Below are 26,132 nucleotides of genomic sequence, written 5' to 3' on the forward strand. Positions count from 1 at the left end.
ATAGGTCTAGATAAAAAAACGCAAAGCCTCATTCACTTCCATATTCGGGCAACAAAAGTGAAAGTCAGAAGGGGAAGGGCAAACTCTGTTTACGTGGCTGCAGCCGCTGCACGCGACCGGTGTTGAGAAAATCATGAAAGCTGTGGATTTGTGTGAGGACACGAAGGAGTCCTCACACAAATGAAGGAGATTGTCGCGGTTGTCGGGTGATACGAGTCAACGTTGTCTAGGGTAGCCATACCTCCGGATTTCTGCGGGACTTTAAGCCCCGTGTCCGGTGTGCGGGGCAGCCTCAAACAGGTCAACGCAACTGCCCCTCAAAATTCCTGTTCACATCCCTGGTGGGTTTTGTTTATGTCTGTATGGTGAAAAACGAATTGACAAAAATCACCTGCATTCATGTTAAGCAATTGTTTAATTAAGTTTAATTTTACAGCACAAGAAAGTGGAAACGAAAATGTAAGGCAGACAAAAACACATTATATGTGTTTTAAATCATCATTCATACATTTATGGTAAATGTGACTGTAGGAAATTGTTCAGTCAAAGAGAAAAGTGGATTTGGGTCAAATGCAAAGAGAAAAGTGGATTTGGGTCAAATGCAATTCTGTCACTTAAAAACAGATAAAACTAAACTATTCTATTTTAAAAAGGCATATAAATTGATAATGAGAAGCTGAAGTTTATTAAATGTTTGTAACCAGAGCTCAGAGTTTGTCTGGTTAATTTGACTCTGTTGACCTCTGCTGGTAGATTCTGTAACTACAGCATCTCTCAAAAAACATCTATTTATGAATTGAAAATGAGATATGTAGCAACACAGTGGTTTAATATTCCAGTCATCATGGTTTATACATCTTCTTACAGTAGCTGTTTGTTGTCCAGTACCTGGTGAAGATCAGAAAATGGACAGTCTCTGTTTCAGTATAGGTTTGAGGCTGCTTGTGTTCTTTTGATATCACAATGATAAACTCTAAAGGGATTAGTCACGTGATCATTTTGGCTGTAAAATCAATATGAGCACCTTAAGACAGGTTGTTGACCCCACAGTTGATCAATAATATATGATTATCTCAGCGGTATATCAATTCATAATTATGCTAATTTTTCACTCCTGCTCTCTTCTTGATGTTCTCCAGTTCTTCAGCTTTTTCAGGTTCTTTGATTTCCTTCATCTTCTCAATGAGAAAATCAATGTGCTGAAGTGTGAACAGAGAATCAGTGTTCAGAGCGATCTTCTCCAGAACCTCCACACAGTTAAAAGCTTCCATTACCAGCTTGATTTTCTTGTTGTCTAATTCTTGAAGTTCTTCATTGAGCTTGTTGACCTTAGAAAGACTTTTCTCATAATTATCATCATATTCCTTCTTTAAATCTTCATTAATCCTCTTCTCAGACTTTCTCTGTGTTGCATATATTTTATCTTCTTTGACATGTTTGCTGAAGTGGCATTTATTTGTACACACTGTGCAGTGATCATTTTTAAATACATGACACCAGGAGATATTTTTAACCCACCAGCATCCTGGATAGTGACAGTTCTCCTCACAGACGGTGCAGCACATCGCCTGTTTAGCTACAGCAGGATCAATATCAACCTTTACTCTGTAGGACACTTCAACTGTGTACTCAAAGTTCTTATTTTCTTTGTGTTTCTCCAGATCATCTTGAGCCTGTTTCAACTCGTGTTGTTTTTGCTCCATTGTTTGAACATGTGCTTTTTGTTCGGAGATGTTTTCCTCCAACTTTTGCCTTTTTTGCAAAACTTCTCGAGTTGATCTTAAGCCTTTTGTTCTTCTATGTTCAAGAAACGTAAAAAAACGCTTCATTCCATTACAACTGAGGTCCCAGTCTTGATCACAGGACAATGACTGACAGTTGTCAAACAGAAAATAAATGGGCTGGTTCTTCTCATCTACAGCACACTTGACTTGAGCTTCTTTGGCGGCTGTAAGAGCATTTTGAGGAGGAAGCCCAGTTGAGTGTGTGAGGAGTAACACAATGTTTTCTTTAATATCTTCACCAAATAAAGACTGAATAGCATCAAATGTGTATCGCTGACTGTCACAGAGTCGATTTTGAGATGCATTGATAACTAAACACACTGCATCAATTTCTTGGAGTCCATCATCAGATCTACATAACTTAAGCAGATTCACAGCAATCTTCTCATATGAGCTGATATCATGAACATCTCCATATCCTGGTGTGTCAATGAATGTTAGGTCGAGTGAACTCTCTGGTAGATAAACTCCATAGACAGTGATGATGGAGGTCTGACTGTGAGCTGATGTTCTGTCACTCTGATCATCTGTGATCTCAAACCAGATCTTGTCTTCTCTCTTCACACCACACATGTAGTTGATCATAGTATTGATGAGGGTTGTTTTTCCAGTGCCTGTTTCTCCAACCAGCAGAATTATTTTATGAGGTTTATCTGGGTCTCTTTCACCACTGCTGATCTTTCTATACGACTCAGATTGATTCTGATGATCTGTTGTTGTCTGCAGACGATATCGAGAATGATTTCCATCTTCAATTAAGATGCTTTTCTTGATGAGTTCATCAGTTTTGGTCTGTTTTGTTTCCTGTAAATATAAAACAAATGAATACTAAAACATTGTAATTGTGTGCTACTGCTATTCACTTGTTAGTAAACACATTTTACAGCAGCAAAAGTGCATTTAATCTCATTGGAGAAGACAGGTTTATCCTAAGTGTACACTGCGTAATTTTGAGTATTTGGTTTTCTAATTGATTTGGTTTTCGTTTGTTCCGAATTGTTGAGATGGTTTGTGTGCTTTTTATGAAGTTTGAGAATATGGACCTTGATACTGTAGAGTATTGGATCATTAAAAGAAGGGCAATAACCCCCCCCCCACTCCCTTTTGGTCTGGTTTCTCGCACGTATTCCGTCCTATTCATAGAATAGCTGCGTTAAGTTTGTGCCTCTTTGACTGTAAAATATGTATATTTAATAACGATTATTATATCTATTTTACTTTGAGCTAAACAAATTCCTTGACTTTAACTGATGTTCAAAATAACTCAGTTCATTAATTTGATCTTGACAGATCTGGTGGAAAATTATTTGGTGAGCTAAGCTTATCATTATTTTAACATGCAGCTGTAGTGGCAGATGCAAGCGCCACACACACGAGGGACTTGCTGACATAATTCACACCCGGTATTCACTGAGAGAGAAGCCATACGGCCCCTTTAAGGAGGCGGAGCCGGGATTCTGTTCCTTTGGTGTTCTGGTGTTTTGATGTTCTTTTGGTTAAATAAAACGTACTGCGTTGAGAGTTACCACATGCGGGTTCCTCGTGTTTTCTTTTGTTAGCACAAGTGCTACATTGGTGACCCCGAGTCAGAACAATTAACACAAAATGTTGACGAACGCTGTATCGCTTAAGCTTCCGGAGTTTTGGGAGCAACAAGTACACAAATACGCTGCACTAAAGGCTTACCTGCTAAAGACTTTCAGTTTATCAGAGACCGACAGAGCACGTCGTTTGCTCTCGCTGCCGGGTCTCGGAGATTCCCGGCCGTCCGAATTGATGGATCACATGCTAGCATTGCTCGGTGAGCATAAACCATGTTTCCTGTTTAAAGAATTGTTCCTACAACAGTTGCCACAGAACTAGGGTGGCCATTTCCATAACACCAAAAAGGAGGACACTTAGCGGCATTTAGTGAGGCAAGAATAACTGCATCTGGTGTACTCGCAAATACAATACAATTTTGTCTATCATATCGATGGGATCACGATACAGTGAATCTGAGATAGACTACTCTATTCATTGCCAGACAATTTGATCAACAACATATCTTGATGTAGACCTATGTGTAACAGAAGAGGCAAAAAAGTGTTTGTTCTCAGTATTTGTATTTATTCAAGACACTCCTGTATGACTGGTGATGCTTGACTGCATGATAGACTTTAAAGCTCTGCAGCGCAGATTTTGTCATCTATAGTAGAAAATAAGACCTAAGGGAAGACGTACAAGCAGCTCATCGGTTACCTTTATGTTTTTCAGTGCTGGCATGTCGGTCAATGGCGGCTTTCCCTTTACTACTAATGTCCACTTCACAGCGCCATAGTGTGCAAAATACATGGAAAGCATCTCTACTGCTTTTTTACATGAATTTGTGTTCTTTTGTCCATTCCGGATTAAATGATGACGGACGTTTCGGCATGTTAACGTTATGATGTGACGTGGACTCCACCTCAATTCGTGGAGGCTTGTTAACGTTGTTAACCAATGATATATCAGATATTTATTTGACATCTCTTTCAGCCAATCATTTGTTTGACCGGAGATCTTACGGCGTCAGACGCGATGCTGCTGGGTCCCAATAAAGGTTTTACATCTCGTTTTTAAAGGCCGATTCAGCGCAACTCCGAAAAGGAGGACAAATGAGTGTCCGGCTTGAGGCTGCGCCGGACGCCGGACAGGGGGCTTAAAATCCGGACTGTCCAGCCAAAAGCAGGATGTATGGCCACCCTACACAGAACGTTCGCACCTCTCTCGCAAACAGCATGGTGACTGATTACAGAGAACTAGCGCAGCTGGCCGACGAATATCACACAGCTTCGCACAAATGTACGGCTAATGACTCAACAGCCACATTTGTGTGTCCCGTAACGAGAGCTACAGAGCGTTGTCCAGACGTACAGCCATCGTTTCCAGCACGGCAGTCAGGCGATCACGGATTTTGTTACTTTCACGCCCGTTTTGGAGCAAAAGCCAAAAAGTGTCGTGCACCTTGCACGTTCAGTGAGAGCCGAGGCATCCCAACAGTCAGCAGCGTAGTAACACATAATGCTGAATATCTCCTGTTCATCACAGATTCGCTATCCTGCCGACATTTCTTGTGTGACACGGGCGCACAAGTTAGCATGATTCCTCCATCACCTGTGGACAGCCGATCCGGCGAAACTGGCACACCGCTCGAAGCGGCCAACGAAGGTATAATTAAGACGTATGGGACACGGCTAGTCCCGCTGTGTTTCAATGGACAATGTTTTACATGGGAGTTTGTTTTAGCAGATGTGAGCAGGCCCCTCCGGGGCGCAGATTTTCTGTGCTCTTATGGACTTTTGGTAGATGTAAAGAACTGTTGCTTAGTCACTGCGGAAGGTTTCAACATGTTGCCAAACAAATTCCTTGACTTTAACTGATGTTCAAAATAACTCAGTTCATTAATTTGATCTTGACAGATCTGGTGGAAAATTATTTGGTGAGCTAAGCTCATCATTATTTTAACATGCAGCTAAAACGGCTACAATACTGTGGCTTCACTTTAAAATGTATAAAACACTGATCTTTAACCAACACTAGGAGGTTTTTTTGCACAGCATTACCTGAAGGTTTAGGGTTCCTTTTAGTATTTCTACAGGTACAAAGTATAAAATGGCTACATACTTGGACCCTTTATGCACCTATTGTGTTACACTTGAATGTTGGGGAAATAAAACTTTTAACAATACCATTAAACGGGTACACAATAGGTGTACAAGTTTATCACATCCTACAGGCAAACATTTTTTAAAGATTTATTTTGGGCATTTTTGCTTTATTTTGTAAGTTAAGTGAGAGAGTGGACAGGAAGTGAAGAGAGAAAAGTTCAGGAAAGGAGAACAAGACGGGAATCGAACATGAGTCCCCCCATGCGCAACCGTGCCACATGTCGGAGCACTGCCCAGGCTATCGGCTCTTACAGGCAAAATTTTAAGTAAAAAATAAATAAATGACAGTCATATGTTGCATGTGATGTCATGAAATTTTGTTAATCATCACTTCCAATCAAAATGCGGCTTTGTTTATACTTAATATGTGACATGGTTCCTTACCAACCATTTTCCAACATTAAAATCTCAAAATCTGGGACCCGTTTCAATAAGGAGGTTCAAGCAACCCTGAGTTAAAATATGAACTCAGAGTTGATTTACTCAGATAATCGCTACTCTGAGTTTTCTGTTTCAGAACAGCTGGTTTCAATCAGTTCAATCCACTCTGAGTAAGTTCACTCTAGGTTACGCGCGTTCATCGCGGCTTTAAAAAGCCATCATCAATTGAGCGAAGATAACACGATTCACCATGGCAACGCCACGTGACAAAAAGCGTTCCGTTTATTTCTCGCAGTCGAATTGGAGGCACTATATATATATATATATATATATATATATAGGCCTATATATATAAATAAATATACATATATATATATACACATATATATATACATATACCTACAATTTTGCAATAAAAAGAACAAGGCAGCAGCTGAAAATGAAATATAAAAACATCATTCAGTCCGGTGAGTTTAAATGCTCTTGCTTGTAGGATGCCTGACTGGGAAATGTTTGATATATTTAATAAACTGGCTTTAAATTTATGTGGATATGAGAACCGAGCACTGTGGTTATAGAAGACAGAAAACTGGCCATGCTCGCCCCTGATCCAGCTATGTGTAACGGAGGCCAGCGATTGAAGAGTTGTTCAGTGTGTAAGCCTCACTCCCCTCCCAACAGAGACGCTCTACTGACAAACGCCATAGGGACTGCGGTCTTTAGGCTCATCGTTAGAGCACCCGTCTCTCATTCGGATCGACGGCAGTTCGAAGCCCGCGCAGAGCGGGGCGAGTGGGACCTTTTAAATGTGCACCTAATCACATTGGGACATTTTAAAGGGTATTTGAATTATTATCTAATTCCAGAGTTGGCAGCAATACTACATTTATTTGATCAGTCTGATTCAGAAAGACGTTCACCATAATCCTATTAAACTCCTCTTTGATGGCTCTCACAGGAAACTTAACAAAAGTGTATAAAAAAAGCTTGAGAGAGATTCACACTTTTCTTACTGCTCTGCATACAGTTGCCTTGCTAACGTGTTCTGCATCGGTGTTATATAGAAAGCTTTCATTAGCAAAGAAACGTTAAGCCACACAGAGAATCTGCTCAGATGTAAGAGCGTGACCCCGATGTGTGAGGTTTGTGATGTAAGGATGAAGCAGATTGTGGATATATTTAATAGACTGTAAAGAAAAACTCTATCGCTCAAATAAAGAATCCTCCGGATGTGATAAAACATCCAAACGGGGGTTCACCATATATTTTCTCCCGACGTAAATTTAACTCTCTCTGAACGAACGGACATGCCATTTTAATGTCTGTGTTACGAACTTGTGTGCGATTAAGTAAAACGATTGAAAAACAAACGGCGAAGGCAAGTTCAACACCGCTCGCGCTTCTAAAAGGGGCGGAGGTTGTAACAAACCTCGGGTTAGTGGAATAAAACCTGCTCCCGACCAGGTTAGGTTCACAGAGTAGGTTACTATGGTTACTCACTCTAAGTATAAGATACCTTGATTTCTGAAACGGGCTTGACTTACCCCGCGGTCACAGGTTTAATATACCTCGCGTTCTGAAACGGAAAACCCAGAGTATCCCGTTTTCTGGGGTTAACTTACACTGAGTTTGCACTTACCCTGCTGTCTGAAACGGGTCCCTGGTTTTAGGTCCTTTTATTTTTGTTTTATTTTCACGTTATTCAATTTTTATTTATATACTGCTTTTCACAATGTGAATTGTTCCAAAGCAGCTATACAGGAGAAAATCAGAAAAGACAAAAAAGTTAAAACACTGCAAAGTACATGGTGTTTATATAACAAGTTAAATTATTTTTGTAAATAATATCTAATAAATGCAGTCTCCCGGTGGTTTATTTAGCATATTTTAGCTGAGTATCATCTGCATAGCAGTGGAAGCTAATTCCATGTATTTTAATAATGTTTTCAATGGGCAGCATATATATGGAGAATAGCAAAGGGACCTAGAACCGATCCCTGAGGTAATCCATAATAAACTTGCGATACATTTGATGATACCCCATTTAAATGGGTCTTTGGATGTGGCTAAAACTAATATTATTGTTTGCTTTAGATGTAATACAATGTGTAAACACGATTTAAAGTTTAAAAACGCTGTGTTTTCCACATACTGGGCATGTTTGTATCTCCTCTTTGTTCCGCCTTTCTGAAACATGCAGATATTTTACAAAGCGAGGTGTGCTATGATTTGCCAGTTCACTAGTGCATAGTGATTCTTCGAAGACGCCGCTGGAGAAAGCGGGGAAAATTGTTATTGTAAAACTGAAATGGGCCATGGTTATCAGATTCGCCCAGATTCAACGAACACGGATAGAAAGAGAGGTGGAAACCAAACACTATGTTGGCGTTTTGCGACTGGCATGAGTGGCTGGATTCACCCGATAGTCCCTGATGGTCCGGCTTTTGCAAGACAAACGGGATGGTCACGAGTCCGTTCGAGAGCCATTTAGCTGCGTAATCTTCGCCCTATTCGCTGTGAGTGGCAAATGATCAAAGAAAAAGACACAGTGCAGATGGCTTTGCTTAACGTCCGCTACGTGGGGAAACAAAACCTTCATGCTCAATTACTATATTATGAACAATAAACTGGCCTTAATTTATATTGTCGGAAACTTGGCTAAAGTTAGGAGATATCACTCCGATGTCCGAACTTTTACCACAGGGCTAATCCTATTATAACCCCCCCCAGTTAACTGGTCGCGGTGGGGGCCTTTTGTCTATTTTTAAAGATGAAATCGGATGTCGGACGACAGGCGCGGAATCAGAAATAAAAAATAAAATACTACTCTGTATAGTTAAACGTGGATACGTCTCGGTTACGTATGTAACCTCCGTTCCCTGATGGAGGGAACGAGACGTTGTGTCGACAGAATGGGGTTTGACTTGAGAACCTATCATCACGACAAGTGCAATGAGGCTCACTGGGGGGAAGGCGTACTTCCGCTTGTCCCGCGGCCAGATGTGCACCAAGGCATCCGTGCCGAGGGGGGCCTCGGTCAGGGAGTACCAAAGCGGGCAATAGGTGGTGTCCAGCGAGGCGAACAGGTCCACCTGTGCCTGCCCGAACTGCACCCAAATGAGCTGAACTGCGCGGGGGTGGAGCCGCCACTCTCCGCGGGGCGTCGACTGACGAGAGAGCGCGTCGGCTGTCTGGTTCAGGTCGCCCGGGATGTAAGTGGCTAACAGAGACTTCGTCTTCTGCTGGCTCCACAGGAGGAGGCGTCGGGCGAGTTGCGATAGCTGCCGTGAACGAATACCACCCTGTCAATTGATATACGCCACGGCAGTCGTGCTGTCCGAGCGGACCAGCACGTGCTTGTCCTGCACGAGGGGTAGGAATCTCCTCAGTGCAAGTAGCACCGCCAACAACTCTAGGCGAATGAAATAGTTTCAGTGGGACCGCTGGTTGCTGCCTGAAATTCCTCAGGCAGCTCAGCACCGACTGGGCATGCTCGGTAGAAAGGCTGTCATAGTTACAGAGTCGAGTTCCATACCGAGGAAGGGGATGCTCTGCACGGGGGAGCGCTTACTCTTCTCTCGGTTGACCTGCAACCCCAAACGGTCTAGGTGCCGGAGCACCAGGTCCCTGTGTGTACACAACAGATCTCGCGAGTGCGCCAAGATGAGCCAGTCATCAAGATAGTTGAGTATGCGCACCCCCTGCTCCCTGAGCGGAGTGAGGGCGGCCTCCACGACCTTCGTAAAGACTCGTGGAGACAGGGACAGACCGAATGGGAGGACGCGATACTGATATGCAAGTCCCTCGAACGCGAACCGTAGGAACGGCCGGTGACGAGGGAGGATGGACACATGGAAGTACGCGTCCTTCAGGTCGATTGCCATGAACCAATCCTGACGACTGACGGACGCCAGGATGCGCTTCTGCGTTAGCATCCTGAACGGCAGCTTGTGTAGGTGCTTGTTCAAGGTACGCAGGTCCAAGATGGGGCGCAGCCCGCCGCTTTTCTTGGGGACAATGAAATACGGGATGTAAAACCCGGAGTACATATCGGCCAAAGGGATGAGCTCGATCGCCCCCTTCGCCAGAAGGGTACTGACCTCGGCCCGAAGCACAGGAACATCGACCCCTCCCACTGAGGTGAAGAGGATGCCCCGAAACTTGGGTGGGCGCTTGGCGAACTGAATCGCATAGCCGAGACGGATCGTTCTCTCTAGCCACCGTGCTGGTCTGGGAAGGGCCAACCAGGCTCCCAGGGACCGAGACAGGGGGACCAGAGGTTCGATCTGCTTCATTGTCCCCGGTTCGATGGCTGGCAGTATGGCTCCCTCGCCGTGGGGGAGACCCGGGGAGGAGAGCGGCTCTGCCGAGATGCCTGCCTGGCGATATCGCGGCACACCGCACCGTCTGACTGAGGGTGCTGGTGGCCACTGATGGTTACACCCGACTGTGTGTCTCGCCGGGACACAACGTGGGGTTGCCGAGCACCGTCCTGCGGAGGGTGAGAGCGGCTGTGAGGAAGACCCAGGGAGAGAGAAATCTCTTTTCGTGAGAATGTGGGCACCTGGCCCTGAAAAGGGCCCGGCTGGTGTTGCTGGGACGGGGCAGGCACCGTCCCAGTCCGACCCTCTAGCGATGTAGTTGCTTGGGTCGGGCCCGGTGAACTCGATCTCCCTCGGTTCATCCCGTCAGGAACGCTTCTGCTTCCGCGGAGGTGCTCTCCTCTTTGACGTCCTTCTCCGGGAGGCGGCCTGTCCAGGGGCCGCTGGAGCCGGAGTCTGAGTCGTAGAGGGGCGGGGCTGCTGGGGAGCAGATGCCGCGCGGGACCTCGACGGGCGATAGGCGGCCGGGTCGCGGCGGGGCAGGATATGTTTAATCGCCTCCGTCTGCTTCTTTACAGTCGAGAACTGCTGGGAGAAGTCCTCGACCTTATCACCAAACAGGCCACTCTGCGCGATGGGAGCGTCGAGCCGGTGGCTGACGGATTGAGGCTCACGGTAATTCCGCTGCTGCCGCCGGACGGGAAGCACTCGAGGTGGTGGCTGATTCTCGGAAGAACACAGCCAGCCGTGACCGCAATGTCTGAATCATCATTCGCTCACAGTACGGACATGACGTATCCACAAACGCTGCCTCAGCATGCTGGAGTCCGGCTGGAGTCCCAGACACTTGAGGCAGACATTGTGTCCGTCCCCTTCCTCGATGAGTGCATTGCACCCACGAGCACAGTGGGACATGCCACGCTGAAGAAATTTGCTCTTTTAGAGAGAGGCTTTGGAAGTTGCCGAGACACCCAGGGGAAGTCACAGGAGAAGGGACAGTCCGCTGCACCACGTCGTAAGACCAGCAACAGTTTTAAAAGAACCGCGAAGTCGTCAGCATCAGGATGCGAAGGCTCCGAAGAACAAAAGGTGAATGAATGCGGCACGCCGGCTCCCTTTTATACCCGGATATCCGGGGCGGGGACCGGCATGCAAATTTCATTCGCCAATTTTCATTGGCCCGTTCTCAAGTCAAACCCCATTCTGTCGACACAACGTCGAGAGACCGACAGAAAGGGAACTACTTTATGTGGTGTATTTTATCTATAACATGTTATGTTAAAAGCTGTAAAATTATAAGTAAGCCTGATAACTATTCAAAATGTAAGTGTGTTGGTGATGTGTTTTCATTGGTCAATGCAACATCAACGTAGCACGCACTATTGCAATCTGGCGCCAACAACCAACAGCTAACGTTCGCTAGTAGTGTACATGGTATCTTGATTTTTCTTTAGTATGGCCAAACAAGTTACTCTCTCTTATTTAAAAAAATACTCGTATTGAGATTAATAATTATTTGGAGGACCAATCTGTGGATTGTAATGGAACAACCGCTGGCTCTGAGAATGGAGCGGCGAGCAGCTTTCAGCTATGATCACTTTGAGAACTTTTCCTGCAAGCACCCTGAACTAGACAAGTGGAAAACGTATTTTGAATAACACCACGTTATAACCTAAATATGTGTTGAGCGCTTTTCTTTCAATAACAATAACACACAACAATGACAGCGGGGAAAAAAAGAAGAGAAAAAAAAGAAAGCATCTGGTCTGATCACAGTGAGGTTGTTTGATATGTTTATACCAGCTCTGTAATTCAGCAATAAGTCATGTCACGTTTATTGTTTATAAACAATATAGCATGTTGCTTTTAAGCCACAAAAAAAATCATAACTTTCATAACTTTCTATAAGCCTACTGTATCAGTATTCACTTTTCATAACCAAAATAGATTAAATACATAAAAAAACAAAATTTTAAAATATTGAACATACATTTGAACCTAAATAAGTTTTCTTTAATGGCTACAGCACCTAGTGCAATATGAAAAGTATTGTTCGGGGGACACGCAATGGTATACCTTTAGCCCAAGACAATGTTGCTCTAGTATAATTTCAGGGCTGCGTTTCTCGATAACGTTTTCTCTAAGCGGGCTACAAAGAGTTCTAACGTATACCTTAACTAAAGGTATATCATTTCAAGGCATGTTCTCCGAACAATACCTTAGGAAGCTGTTTAAGATATACCTTCTTACGTGCGATGCTACCAGGTGCTGTCCACGGCGATGGTGTGGAATCTGTTAATATTGACAGCTCGAGAATCAATGATCCTCTCATGCACAGGCTGCTTCACTGCGTTATGTGAGAAAGCGGTGTTCTTTACAAAATAATCACTTCAGAAATAGTTGAAATTGCATGAATATGTATACCAGGCAAGATGTGCTTTTTTCTTCACCCGCTTCAGATTTAAAGTAATTTACCAACCCGGCTCCCAGAACGGTAAAAAACGGTCTGTCTATCTCGACAGAACGTCCTGCCTCCTGACACCAGTGAGCCAGACGCCATACTACCTCCTCAGCTGTTCTTGAGCCCAATCCGATGGGCTATGGACCAGGAAATTGTCGACCATCATCTTCTCGAACCGTCGGGGTTCCTGCTGGGCTCAGTTTTGTGCCCGAAGAATTGTGAGAATGACTTATCGAAACGGTACACTCTGTCCAGGGATCCAGCCACCCAGGCAGCCAGCAGACCCTCTCACTCGTAGCTACTCGGTACTGGTCCGGTATGGCCGAGGATATCACCAGGTATGTGAGAAGTTGTCCCACCTGTGCTGTGTCCAAGATACCCCGGAGATTGCCCCAGGGGAAGCTTCTACTGCCTCCCATCCCAAATTGGCCCTGGTCCCACCTTGCGGTGGACTTCATAACAGACCTGTCTGTCACTTTCATTTGTGTACTAGTAGTAGTCGACCGGTTCTCCAAAATCTGTAAATTCATTCCCCTACCCGGACTGCCCTCAGTGCTCGAAACAGAGGAATCCTTGTTTGTCCAAGTCTTTCGCAACTTCGGATTACCCGAGGACATCGTGTCCGACAGGGGGCCCCAATTTATCTCCAAGGTCTGAAAGGCGTTCTTTGAAAAGCTTCAAATCACCGTCAGCCTGACATCGGGTTATCATCCCCAAGCCAATGGTCAGGCCGAGCGTAAGATTCAGGACCTAGGGCGATACCTGCGGTCATACTGTCATGCACAACAACACAGCTGGCACCGCCACCTCCCCATGGGCTGAATATGCGCAAAATTCCCTGCGCCATACATCCAGCGGACTCACCCCCTTCCAGTGCATGCTGGGTTATACACCCCCTTTCTTCTCTTGGACTCCAGGGCCAACCACGGTGCCAGCTGTCGATCACTGGTACCGGGAGAGTGAGAGGGTGTGGGGCTCAGCACACCAACAACTTCAGCAGGCTGTTCGTAGACAGAAGAAATACGCAGATACCTGCCGTTCACCAACTCCATCTTCCTTCCTGCTCAGTTAGTCTGCTTATCCACCAAGGACATACGTCTACGACAGCCTAGCCAGAAACTGAGCCCCAAATGTATTGGTCCTTTTCCCGTAATTCGCCAAGTCAACCCTGTCACATACCGCCTCAAGTTGCCCCGCCAATATCGGATCGCCCCTTCGTTCCATGTATCATTACTCAAACCGTATATTAATCCCACTTCTGTTCCCTCCACAGACCCTCCTATAACCACCTGTCGCCCAATCCCTCTTCCACCACTGGATATCTCCCAGCAGATTTCCCGGGTCGCAGATATTATGGAATCAGGTCTGCGCCGGGGTCGTCTGGAATACCTTGTCTCCTGGGAGGGGTATGGTCAGGAAGAAAACTCCTGGGTCTTGCGAGCTGACATCCTAGATCCTCTCCTACTCACCGAATTCCACACTCACCATCCAGATAGTCCCAAACCCAGACTACGTGGTCGCCCTTGTCGACAAGTGGAGGGGGGGTACTGTAACAACACCAGTTCTCCAGACCACGCCCCCGGGATCTTCACCTCTCCCCGTTTACACCCGTTCTGAATCCCGAGACTTTTGAACACTACATTACCCAGAATGCACCGCACACCCCAGCAGCCAACTTTGATTGCTCATCCATCACAACTGTTCACTATTTGGTTTCATACTATGTATAATGAACTTTTTCACTTGTGTTTTGTTGAGCGTTGTTGTTTCATCTTCAGTTCTGTAGTCCCGTACTTTGGATTACCCGTTCTTGTTCCCTGGAAATTTACCTGATTTGATGTTTGATGAAACTTACCTGATTTCATGTTTGAAGATACTCGTGGGATTACTTTTGTTAATAAATTAATCCAGAACTCTACATGCTGGCGTCCTCATTCTAAGTATCATCTGGTCTTGTTACAGTATGAGGTTGTTTTTTATAGACTTGTTATCGTTTCTTCTTCAAAAGTGATGTACACGTGACGTGCACATATACGACAAGATACAGTGTAACATAAGAACGACGTTGTGTTAAGAAGGTTTCGGGACATTTTTAAGGTCTTGCACAACTTAGCTCCGGTGTATTTATCCAGCCTGGTGGCAATTTAAACACCTTCTAGATCCTTGAGATCCGAAAATAAACAGTTGCCTTGTAGTACCAGGAATAAATATATACATGGGGTGATAGAGGTCCGAAATGGTGGAATGACCTCCCTCAATCGATACGATCTGCCAAAACCTTATCTATGTTCAAAGCTATGCTAAAAAAGCATCTTTTAAAATTTAAAAGGGGAGGGCTTTCTTAACTGGGTCTGTCTATGTGTTTTTATGTGATATGTTTTTTATTCTATTGTTCTGTGTTTTATAGCTGTGATTGTGAAGCACTTTGGGCAACGGCAGTTGTATTAAATTGTGCTATATAAATCAATAAACAAACAAACAAAAATCTAACACAACACGCGTTAGTCCGTAACAAAGTCTTCTACATTGAAAATATACTTACAGGCTGCGAATCTGAAGCACTGTTGGAATTGCCCCACTTTTTATCAAAAAATCTTCCGGTGGGCATAACTTCGTCGAGCATTGCTCACCGAACCTGTCTCCTATGGGCGTCTGCCTTTCAGCAGTTCATGGCCAGATTCCTGGTTACTAGACACAGAACATGGGGGAACCGCATTCTGTCCCCGGTGCCACTTCCCGGCAGTACATGGCGAGCTCACTAATACCGGGAATGCCCCCTTCGGCGCATTCGTGGCAGACGGGCTCGGTCGCTGTGATTTCCCTCGACTCTGGAGCAGCTAAGGGCTATATTGGTACCCCAGGTAGAGCCTGCTCTCGTGGCACAAGTGCACTTGTGTCCACAGACGTGCCACCTGGAGGCACAGACCAAGGCTCCCTTCCAAAGAGTGTTCGTCCACGCCATCTGATGTCGAGGGCTTACACTGCGGCGGGTCAGCTGCCTCCGCCTTTCATGGCATGGCCATCCTGCAGATGCACCAGGCTAAGGTGTTGGAGTGGTAATACGAGGGAAATCAGGACCCAGTGGTTATGCAGGGCCTGCGCACCAACACAGACCTCGCTCTCCGGGGAACCGCAGCGTGCACACTGGGTCCGACGATGTCCAATTTTGTTGTCCAAGAGAGACACCTTTGGCTTAATCCTACACAGATGGGAGGCGTCGAGAGAGTCCGTTTCTTGATGCACCCATCGCACAGCGTGGGCTCCTTGGTGACACCGGCGAAGACTTTTGACGGTATAGCAGACAGAGGCCATCAGCCTCTCCGCTGCGACCTCACGGTTGGTGTCTGCCTCCCAGCAGCGCCACCCCTCCATACCTCTGCCCCGGCTCCATTGTCCCCTCCTCAGGTGGCCTCCGGCAGACGAGAATTTAATGGAGGACATCAACTCCCTGCCAGGAAGCTACTTGTAGGAGCCACCCCGGGGACACCCAGGACATAGGGCGCAGCTCCTGCCACACGATGCTGTCGAGCTGCATGGGACAGTCCTGCCACGTCCCATATCAGTGGTGCCCACTTGGTCTCCAGGAGAGCTTTCTTTTCCCTGGGTGCCCACAGCATGCAATAGCCTCAATTCGAAGTTGTGACATGCCTCTTCCGCAGCCCACCGCACTCTCCATGCGATGGTGTGTTCGGTAGCGAAGACTTAAGTCAGCAGACCCGCTAGCCCCCCAGGGCCCTGGCGCGTGCCTAGTGAGGATGATCCGTCTCGGCCACGCGATCTGGTTTACCAGGCACCCTCCCAAATCTCTGAACATTCTCTAACCTCAGCAGAGGCGAGATCGCTTCTATATGGCAGTCGCCTCCCTCCTCGGCTGGGGTGGGTTTTACAATGTGCAGGCAGTGTCGGGGCGCTGGACGGGCCAACAAACAACAAAGCTGAACTTCTCGAACATAGTGCTCGCGCTCTCTCCTGCACACAAGTGAAAGTGAATTGTGCACATGCTCCTTCTCCTGCTCTCCAGGTTTGATGCATAGGCGTGCCACATGCTTTTCTGGGAGAATTGTCCAATAAGGGACAAGAAAAGTTGTTAAGTTATGATTTTTCACGTTTGAAAAAAACTTTCCAAAACCTGTACGAACACTGGGGGAGTTTATCGAGCACAGAAATACTACGTAATACGTCCGACTCGTTATTTGATAATTGAACCATGTTAATGCATGGCACACCGTTGCACCACCGCTTTAACCGGTCAAATTATATTGCCGCTGCAACCTGACCTTGGTAACTTGGTAATTTTATATAGGCTATACGAGACCATGCATTTCCAGTAAGGGGGATTTTTTTTCCATTTCTCTCGACGTTGTGTCGAACCAACAGAAGGGGTTTGATCTTGAAAACCATCACCATTTTGGAGAATCATCAACTCTGATTTTACTTTTAAAGAGGTCAATGAAATTGGGAAATGGCGCAGCACCTTTTGCTCTTAAGAACCTGCAAAGTATCATCTTTATGCTAACTATTTTATCACTCAGTACTTACCTACTGGACCCATTGGCAGTGAGAGCCCACTTCACCCAGGGTGTAGCCTCCTCGTGGGCACTGGATCAGGGCGCCTCTCTGGCAGACATCTGTGGAAGCTGCAGGCTGGTACTCTTTTGCCTGCCTACTTTCCCCACTTGGTGAAGTTCAGGCATTGCATCGATCACTAAGCATTCCTTCTGGTTACGAGCCGGGTGGAGCGGCTCATATACCAAAGATCGGTAGAGGCGAGTGTCCCCCTCGAGGTGAACCCCTGTTTACTTGAGCTGATGCTCAACACGTAGTGACTCCCCTATTGGGTCGTCCAGTCAGAAGTTTTCCTCACTCTTGGTTCACCGCTGGTGAACCTGTGGCCTCCCCATGGTGGACTCCACTGTTCCCTGCACCCCTGTTGGGGTTGTGCACCATTCACCCATGAGTTCTCTGGGCGAATGTCTTGGTTACAGATGTTACCTCAGTTCCTTGATGGAGGGAACGAGACGTTGTGTCCTTTATGCCACAACGCTTGGCCCACTGCAGCGATCCATGTCTCCAGGAGAGCCATTGAAAAGGAATGTTAAGCAATCAGGTGGGCCGTCCTCACCCTCCTCTATTACCTCCTGGGGCAAGAGTTCACGCTCTGTTCGGACCACACCCCCTACAATGGCTCCACCGCATGAAGGATACCAGTACGTGGATCACTTGTTGGTATCTAGCTTTACATCCATTCAAATTTCAGGTGGTTCAAAGGCCGGGGACGCAGATGGCCGTGGCTGACTTCCTCTCCAGGAGGGGGGGGGGGTGATGCAGGCCAGATGGTTGGTGGGTGCTCTATCACAGTTTATTTTGTCTTTGTTTATTTGTTCTACTCTCTGCCTGGTTCCTCAACGTAACACATGTAAACAATCCATATGCATTTTTTTATTGACCAATAAAAATGAAAAAGAAAAACATTTTGAAAAAGCTTTATTTAAAATGCATTTTAAAATGAGCATTTAAAATAATTTATTAATATTTTATGTTTTAAGTTCTAAATTAAATAAACAGATTTAAAGCTGTTCTATCTACATTTTAAAATATGAATTAAATAAACTGTTTCAAATATGTATATTACTTTGTCTATTCACAAATTATATATTTATTTGCACCTTTATGTTTGAATTATTAAATTAAAAAAGCATTCCTTTATTTATTAAAATAGTCCCCCATAGAGGACAGGTTGACCTATACATTTTTTATATTATGCTTAATTTATTATACATGTTAAAACTACAATTATATAATTATATTGTAAAACATTGTAACATATGATTCATAAAGAATTTGAGTTTTTCATTCCAACATCTGCACATTAAATCTGAGTGTTTAGGTAAGAATGCAAAAGATAAATTCACAGCTTGCTGAGTTTCACAGAACAGTGAGAGAGAGAAAGAGAAAAACAAGATCGCTGAGCTAAGACAACAAGACTGCAAACATTGTGGACATTTTTAGTTCCAAATGATGCTTAATGAAAACATTTACTCACCAAGGACTTTGCTATCAGGTGTTCCTGTTCATTCTGAGTCATCTGCAAGGATTTTGGTTGGGTCATGTAAAGAAAATTGAAAAATCCTGTCATTCCCTCATGACTGAGATCCCATAATTGATAATTTATTGTTTGATATTCTTCAGCAAATGTCTCAGACTGACAGTTGTTTTTCTCATCTAAAGCACCCTTGACTTTAGCTTCTTTGACGGCTGTTAGAGCATTTTTGGGAGGAAGCCTTTTTGAGTGTGTTAAGAGTAGCACAATGTTTTCTTTAATATCCTCACCAAATAAAGACTGAACAGCATTGAATATGTAATGTTGTCTGTCAGAGAGTCGACTTTGATCTGCTTTAATCACAAAGCAAACTGCATCAATTTGATGGACTGACTTATCAGATGTGCATAAAATGTGCAAGCTTTTGGCGATCTCTTCGTCTCGTTCAATTCTTTGAGTGTCTCCATATTCTGGTGTGTCAATGATTGTAAGGTCGAGTGAACTCTCTGGTATATAAACTCCATAGACAGTGATGATGGAGGTCTGACTCTGAGCTGATGTTCTGTCACTCTGATCATCTGTGATCTCAATCCAGATTTTGTCTTCTCTCTTCACACCACACATGTAGTTGATCATAGTATTGATGAGGGTTGTTTTTCCAGTGCCTGTTTCTCCAACCAGCAGAATGATTTTATGAGGTTTCTCTGGGTCTCTTTCACCACTGCTGATCTTTCTATACGACTCAAATTGATTCTGATGATCTGTTGTTGTTTGCAGACGATATCGCGCAGGATTTCCATCTTTAATAAAGATGCTTTTCTTGATGAGTTCATCAGTTTTTGCACAACTCATTTCCCTGTAGTGTCAGAAAAACATAATAATTTTAAACTGCACTTTGCGATAGGCATGTGTTATTGTGTATATGAACTACATGTGTCATCATTTGATATCTGTACGTCCACATTTTACATTTTACAACAACCTAAGACCAGGGCAACCTTCTTAATGCTACGTCATTCTTAAGTTATACCTTAAGAGTGGTAGCGATATATTCTTAAGAACAACGTATGTGATGCAAAGGTTTCGGGAAACCCAGTCCAGGTTTTGAAAAAGTTTTGGTGGAGCAATAGAAACGTTTTGGGTATAGATGTAACATCTCGGTTATGTATGTAACCTCGGTTCGCTGATGGAGGGAACGAGACATTGTGTCGAGACTGACACAATGGCGTTGGACTTGAAAACCTATAATCTCTGATTCTACTTTGACTATGCCAATGATCTTGGCGAATGGGACGGCACGCCAGACTCCGCCCTGTACATACTGGTATAAAAGAGAGATGGTGGCCCATTTATTCACCTTTTTGGGCTGAGAAACTTGAAAGGCACACACATGCTCGTGGCATGATGGACACAACTTCTTGTTCCCTCCATCAGGGAAGCGAGGTTACATACGTAACCGAGACGTTCCCTTTCTGCCAGTTTCCCGACGTTGTGTTGAGACTGACAAAATGGGGTCCCTGTCGAAAACGCCACGGTGCTGGGCCATGTCACGATTTCCAGCGCAACAACACTGGCCGGCCTAGGTGAGTCATGGATGAGCGTCCTCATGAATCGTACCATCCAGTGGTGTAGTAAGACATCAATTCGTGTGACCACGACAAGAGGCCTTGCTACTCTAGAGGCGAGTTGGCCACCCGACACCGTAAGGAGCAATGGGAAGCTACCCCCTTGCACGGAGACCAAATCTTCCGAAGGAAGATAATATATGGAATCCTACAGGGTCTCACCAGTGGGGAGAACTCAAGGGGGTAGTAGTGCACCAACCCAGGTGTGCACAGAAGCAGTGGAGTCCACTGAGGGGAGGTCACAGGTAAGCCGACAGGGTAACCAAGACTGAAAAAATTTGTCAGACGGGACTACCCATGTAGGGGAGTCACTACGTGTGGAGCACTAGCCCAGGTACAAGGGTTCACCTCGTGAGGGAAACTCACATATACTGGGCGTGAATTCAAGCTGCTCTGCCAGGCTCGTACTCCCCAAGTGCTTAGTGATGGATGGAGTGCCTATACTTCGTCCAGTGGAGGAAATAGGGAGGCTGGAATAGCGCGCATACTTGCCTGAAGAGGGGAGAGGGCGCTTCACAGGTGTATGCCCAGCCACCATCGGTCTCACTCAAGACCCGGTCCAAAACAGGTTAGACGCCTCTGCGAAAAAGGCTGAACGCAGCCCAATCCGCAGCTCTGCAGATGTCTGCCAGAGAGGCGCACTAAGCCAGTGCCCACGAGGTGGCTGCACCCCGGTGGAGTGAGCGTCACTACAGTGGGCAGGGGCCTGAGATTGGTAAGCCAAGGGATGGCGTGCTAACCTCGGCCTGAAGCACGGAAGCATTCTCACCTGACTGAGGTGTAGAGAATGCCACGACACTTGGGCGGTTGCCTGGCGAACTAGATCACATAGCCGAGATGGATTATCCACACTAGCCAATGTGATGTGCAGGGGAACTGTGATGTGGCCCCAAGCCATTGTGACAGAGGAACTAGTGGGGTGAGCTGCCTCCTCAGCCTCTTGAGGGAAGGTTCAGTGGTGGGCAGCATGGCAGGCGAGCGAGTTTGCTGATTTACATGCCTTAAGTCTTTGCTGCCGGATGCACCGTCGAGTGTAGAGTGCAGAGGGCTGTGGAAGTGTCATGTCACAATGTCGAGTTGAGGCTGCAACATGCTGTGGACACCCGGGAAGAAAGGAAGCTCTCTTGGAGAAAAGCTGGGTAACAGGCCCTGAGAAGGGCATGGCAGCTGGGATGCAGATGCCGTATGGGACCTTGATACCCAGAGCGAAGTCAGAGTTGCGGTGCGCAGTTCCTGCATAACCTCTGGGTCGCACTTACCCTCGTCTAACTGCTTCAACGCCTTAGCCTGGTGGACCTGAAGGAAGACCATGGCGTGAAGCATGGAGGCAGCTTGTGTAAACCTTCCACGCCAGTTATGACGAGAACTTACATGCATTGGAAGGGAGCCTTGGTCGGTACCTCCAGGTGTTGGCGGTCTCTGGGCACAGGTGTACCGCGACAGCACAGTCCACCTGGGGTACCTCAACATAGCCTTTAGCTGCAACGGAGTCAAGGGAAGTGATGGCGATTAAGCTCGTCAGCCTTGAACGTGCTGAAAAGGGTGCGTTCCAGGTTTTCGTGAAGTTCTTTGGCCTTTTTAAAGCACAATCGGAGATGATAGGTTCTCAAGTCAAACCCCATTCTGTCAGTCTCGACACTACGTCGAGAGACCAACAGAAAGGGAACACGTTTATAAGTTCATAAAGTATATCTGCAATTGTTCAATATATAACATTGACTTGATCATGCTCGTGAGTGAAGCAGGTGCATTAAGCATATCATTCTACTATGTTTATAGTTCATCATGGTCATGTTCTGAGATGACCTGTAAAATTAAAAAGTCCAGGACCCCCTATTGCATCCGTTAGATTTCTTATTATAATTATTCCGCCATTGGAAGTCTATCACAGCCCATAGAACCAGGAAAGTTATGCAATGTTTCTAATTTGATAACGTCTTGGTTACGTATGTAACCTTGGTTCCCTGATGGAGGGAACGAGACGTTGTGTCAAGACTGACAGAATGGGGTTTGACCTGAGAACCAGTCATCTCCGACTCTTTGAAAAGGCCAATGAACTTGGCGAATGGGGAACGTGCCCATTCATTCACCTTTTTGGACTGAGGAACTTGAGAGGCACTCTTGTTCGCTGCAGCGTGCCGGCGCAGCGCTCTTGGCATGATGGACATAACGTCTCGGATTGTGTCAAGACTGACAGAATGGGTTTATCCTGGAAAACATCACAGTGCTGCGCCGTGACACGATTTACAGCAGAACGACACTGACCGGCCTGGGCGAGTCACAAATGAACGTCCTCGCGAATCGTAACCATCCTGTAGTGTAGTAAGACATCAATTCGTGTGACCACGACGAGAGGTTCTTACTACTATCTCGGTCAGAGGGACGGGCTTGATTGCCCCCTTCTCCAGAAGGGTGGTGACCTCGAGCCGAAGTACGGGAGCGATCTTTCCTCTAAGGATAGAGAATGTCCCACGACATTGGCGAGTGCCTAGCAACCGATCGCTAGGCCAAGACGGATCATCCTCACTAGGCACCGTGACGTGCTGGGGAGCTATGACCAGGCCCAGAGACATCTTGACGGAAGAACTCGCGGGGAGATCTGCTTCATTGCCCCGTGGGGGGAGGTTGAAGGGGGTTCTGTGGTGGCAGCACAGCTGTCCCGCCAGGGTCAGGGCCCTGGGGGGGGCGAGCGGGTCTGCTGACTTACCTGCCTTAAGTCTTCACTGCCGAACGCACCGTCGCGTGGAGAGTGCGGAGGGCTGCGGAAGTGGCATGTCACAACATCAAATTGAGGCTGTTGCATGCTGTAGGCACCCAGCGAGAAGGACGCTCTTCTGGAGACCAAGTGGGCACCAGGCCCTGAGAAGGGCCCGGCCTGATGCAGGACGTGGCAAGGACCATCCCATGCAGATCGACACCTGGGGCTGGAGCTGCGCCCAATGTCCTAGGTCTCCCCGGGTGGCTCCTGCCAGACGTTTCCTGGCAGGGAGCTGACGTCCTCCGTTGAAACCACCGTCCGTGGGGGGCCACCTGAGGAAGGGGCACCGGAACCGCAGGCGGAGGTACGGAAGGGAGTGGGTGGGGCTGCTGACGCCCTAGTGTGGCCGGGTCACGGCGGAGAGGCTGATGGCCTCCGTCTGCTATTTCGTCAAAAGACTCGAAAGTCTTCGACGATGCCCAAGCAGCCCACGTACATCAAGAAAGTGGACTCTCTCGACGCCTCCCATCTGCGCAGAATTGAGCCAGAGATGTCTCTTTAGGACCACAAGAGGGGACATCGTCAGACCCTGTGTGCGCCATCACTTCGGTTACCCAGAGAGCAAGGTCTGTGGCGGTGCGCAGGCCCTGCATAACCACTGGGTCCTGTTTTCCCTCGTCTAACCACTCCAACATCTTAGCCTGGTGGCTCTGCAGGATGGCCATGGCATGAAGGGTGGAGGCAGCTGACCCGCCGCAGTGAAAGCCCTCACATCAGTGATTGCGAGGGCGAACACGCTTTGGAAGGGAGCCTTGGTTGGTGCCTTCAGGTAGCACGTCTGTGGACACAAGTGCACGTGTGCCACAAGAACATGCTCTTCCTGGGATACCGACAGAGTTGAGGGAAGTCACGGCGACCGAGCCCTTCTGCCGCGAACACACTGAAGGGGGCGTGCCGGGTTTTCGTAAGCTCGTCGTGCACTGCCGGGAAACTGGCACCGGGGCAAACACGGATCCCCGTGTTCCGTGTCCAGGTACCAGGATTCCAGCCGTGAACTGCACTGTGCCTGGGCTCGACCGAACGTAGCTGAAAGCTGCAGGGAGTCCTCAGCATCTGAATCAGGAAATCGCCACCTGATTTTGCAGCCGTAATCCTATCCTCTGCACGCCGTAGCGTAGATCCGCTATGAGATTGTCTGGCGACGCCCAAAGGAGACAGGTTCGGTGAGCGTGACGGTGAGCGTGACAACAATGCAAGTTAGGGTTAGGGTTCTCAAGTTAAATCCCATTCTGTCAGTCTCGACACAACGTCGAGAGACCGACAGAAAGGGAACTTGCATAACTTTTCTGCGTAATGCAAGAGCAAAATTTCCCATCATTATCAGAGCAAATTTGGATTCTTTAACTCAATCACTTTAGCGCCATTAAAAGTCCAAACTTTCACATATATTTTTGCCTATAGCACAGGGGTGGCCAACTAGTCAGAGACTAAGAGCCACTTTTTTTTCTGTGTTACTGCAAAGAGCCACATCATACACATGGGTACACATTAACATCATCTTTTAATCATGTATGCACGCATTCACAGACCTCTGCTCAGCCAGATCTAATGAAAATAACCACACCAACATGATAATATCAGTAATTTTCAACAGTTAACATTGTGTGCTAACTTGTTCTTGCGAAGTTCAGTCCCTTTTGGAAATTCCTGTTCGATGTTACTGTGTGTTCACATGAGGCGTCAAAAACGCGCTATTCGCGAGTAGTTGGACGCTTGAACATTTTGTGTCATTCGTGCTATTCACGCGTGAAATTCGCTTCATAGGAGGGGCTACGTCGTCTACGTCACTACTAGAGCAGGCTCCTGATTGGTTAACGCGGCGCAAATTTCCGCCAAAATTCAGATTTTTCAACTAACGCAATTCGCGTCTTTCGAGCTGCCTCATTCGCGCCGCAAGCGCGTCTTTACATTGACTTAACATGTAAATCACTAGCGTTTGATGCCTCATTCGCGCCCGGTGTGAACACACAGTTAGGGTGGAGTGAGCGGAAGGGACGCTGAAGATTTGAAGCTTTGAAGAGCCGCATGAAACTAGTTAAAGAGCCGCATGAGGCTCGCGAGCCGCGGGTTGGCCACCCCTGCTATAGCATCTGAACCATTCTGAACTTCTGAACAGTCTAGAAACAAGATCATACCGATTCACTGGTGCCAGTCCAGCCTAGTCTTTAACAGTTATAAGAAGTTATGTGCTCTTTATGCTTTTACATACTTTATCTGTTGTAAGGAAACTAATCATCAAAAAGTCCACATGTATTTCCTTTTGTGCCCTAGGTCTTGACCCCGAAATTGCTGCTTACAGCTCTATTTTGATGATGTATTTACTATTTGTATGTGTTTTTATTTGTTTGCAATGTTATCTGTCATGACTGTTTCCAGGTTTGATGCTTCAGATTTAAATAGACATTAAATCTAAATTCAATCTTGACACATTTTGGAGAAATCATATTACTCAAAATTTCCTCAAGAAAAGCAAATATGATATAAAAGGGCATATACATATTTGTGTCATTAATTCTAAGACTCTAAATAATTGAAACAAATAGTATTCATAATCTTTTTTTCCTGTAAACACAGAACAAAAATGCATGACACTTTTAAATTCAGGTAGAAGAACACTCTTTAACTGTTAACATGCCGTTGATTCCATTTTTTTAATCGAATAAATGTACAATAATGTTGCATTTCATCATTTTGTTGTTATTGCTATGTTTTAGGACAGAAAATACTTCACAAAAAAAAGTTTCATTTGTACTCTTTGAACTCTTTATTCTCTTTAAAAAAAAAATTCTTGAGAGCTGCCAAACAGTGTTTTGCTTTTTTGTAAAAAATTACAATCAAGATCTATTAGATTTTATTAACAATTTCAAGTTCCTGCATTTTTTGTTCTCACACATTACCTGACTTGAATATAATATATACAGTATATATTAAATATCCTTAATTCACAAAGTCTAAAAAATGTCGTTGAATCTGAGATAATTCAGTTTAAGGTCATAATGTTTTCAGAGCTTAGTAAAATGAATCTACAATACTTACAAGGTTATCTGTTTTTCTTCCTTGTCCAACTAACAC

General features: G+C 45.9%; 1 protein-coding gene across 1 annotated transcript; it reads right to left on the reverse strand.

Moving 5' to 3' along the window:
- Positions 1–393: 393 nt before the first annotated feature.
- Positions 394–26,121, reverse strand: LOC306889107 (uncharacterized protein). The gene is made up of 3 exons (XM_079488369.1): positions 26,097–26,121; positions 18,681–19,533; positions 394–2,588 (listed from the first exon to the last, which is right to left on the reverse strand). Exons 2-3 carry the CDS (start codon positions 19,527–19,529, stop codon positions 1,101–1,103), a joined length of 2,337 nt encoding a protein of 778 aa, XP_079344495.1. The 5' UTR covers positions 19,530–19,533; positions 26,097–26,121; the 3' UTR covers positions 394–1,100.
- Positions 26,122–26,132: the final 11 nt, after the last annotated feature.

This window comes from Barbatula barbatula (genome assembly GCF_947034865.1).
Source record: "Barbatula barbatula genome assembly, contig: SUPER_23_unloc_1, whole genome shotgun sequence".
Classification (NCBI taxonomy): domain Eukaryota; kingdom Metazoa; phylum Chordata; class Actinopteri; order Cypriniformes; family Nemacheilidae; genus Barbatula; species Barbatula barbatula.

Excerpts from the sequence above, each read along its gene's own strand:
- LOC306889107 (XM_079488369.1), bottom strand. The coding sequence starts at position 19,529 with ATGAGTTGTGCAAAAACTGATGAACTCATCAAGAAAAGCATCTTTATT. Across the intron at positions 2,589-18,680 it reads ACCTGATAGCAAAGTCCTTG|GAAACAAAACAGACCAAAAC; the intron begins GTGAGTAAATGT and ends TTATATTTACAG.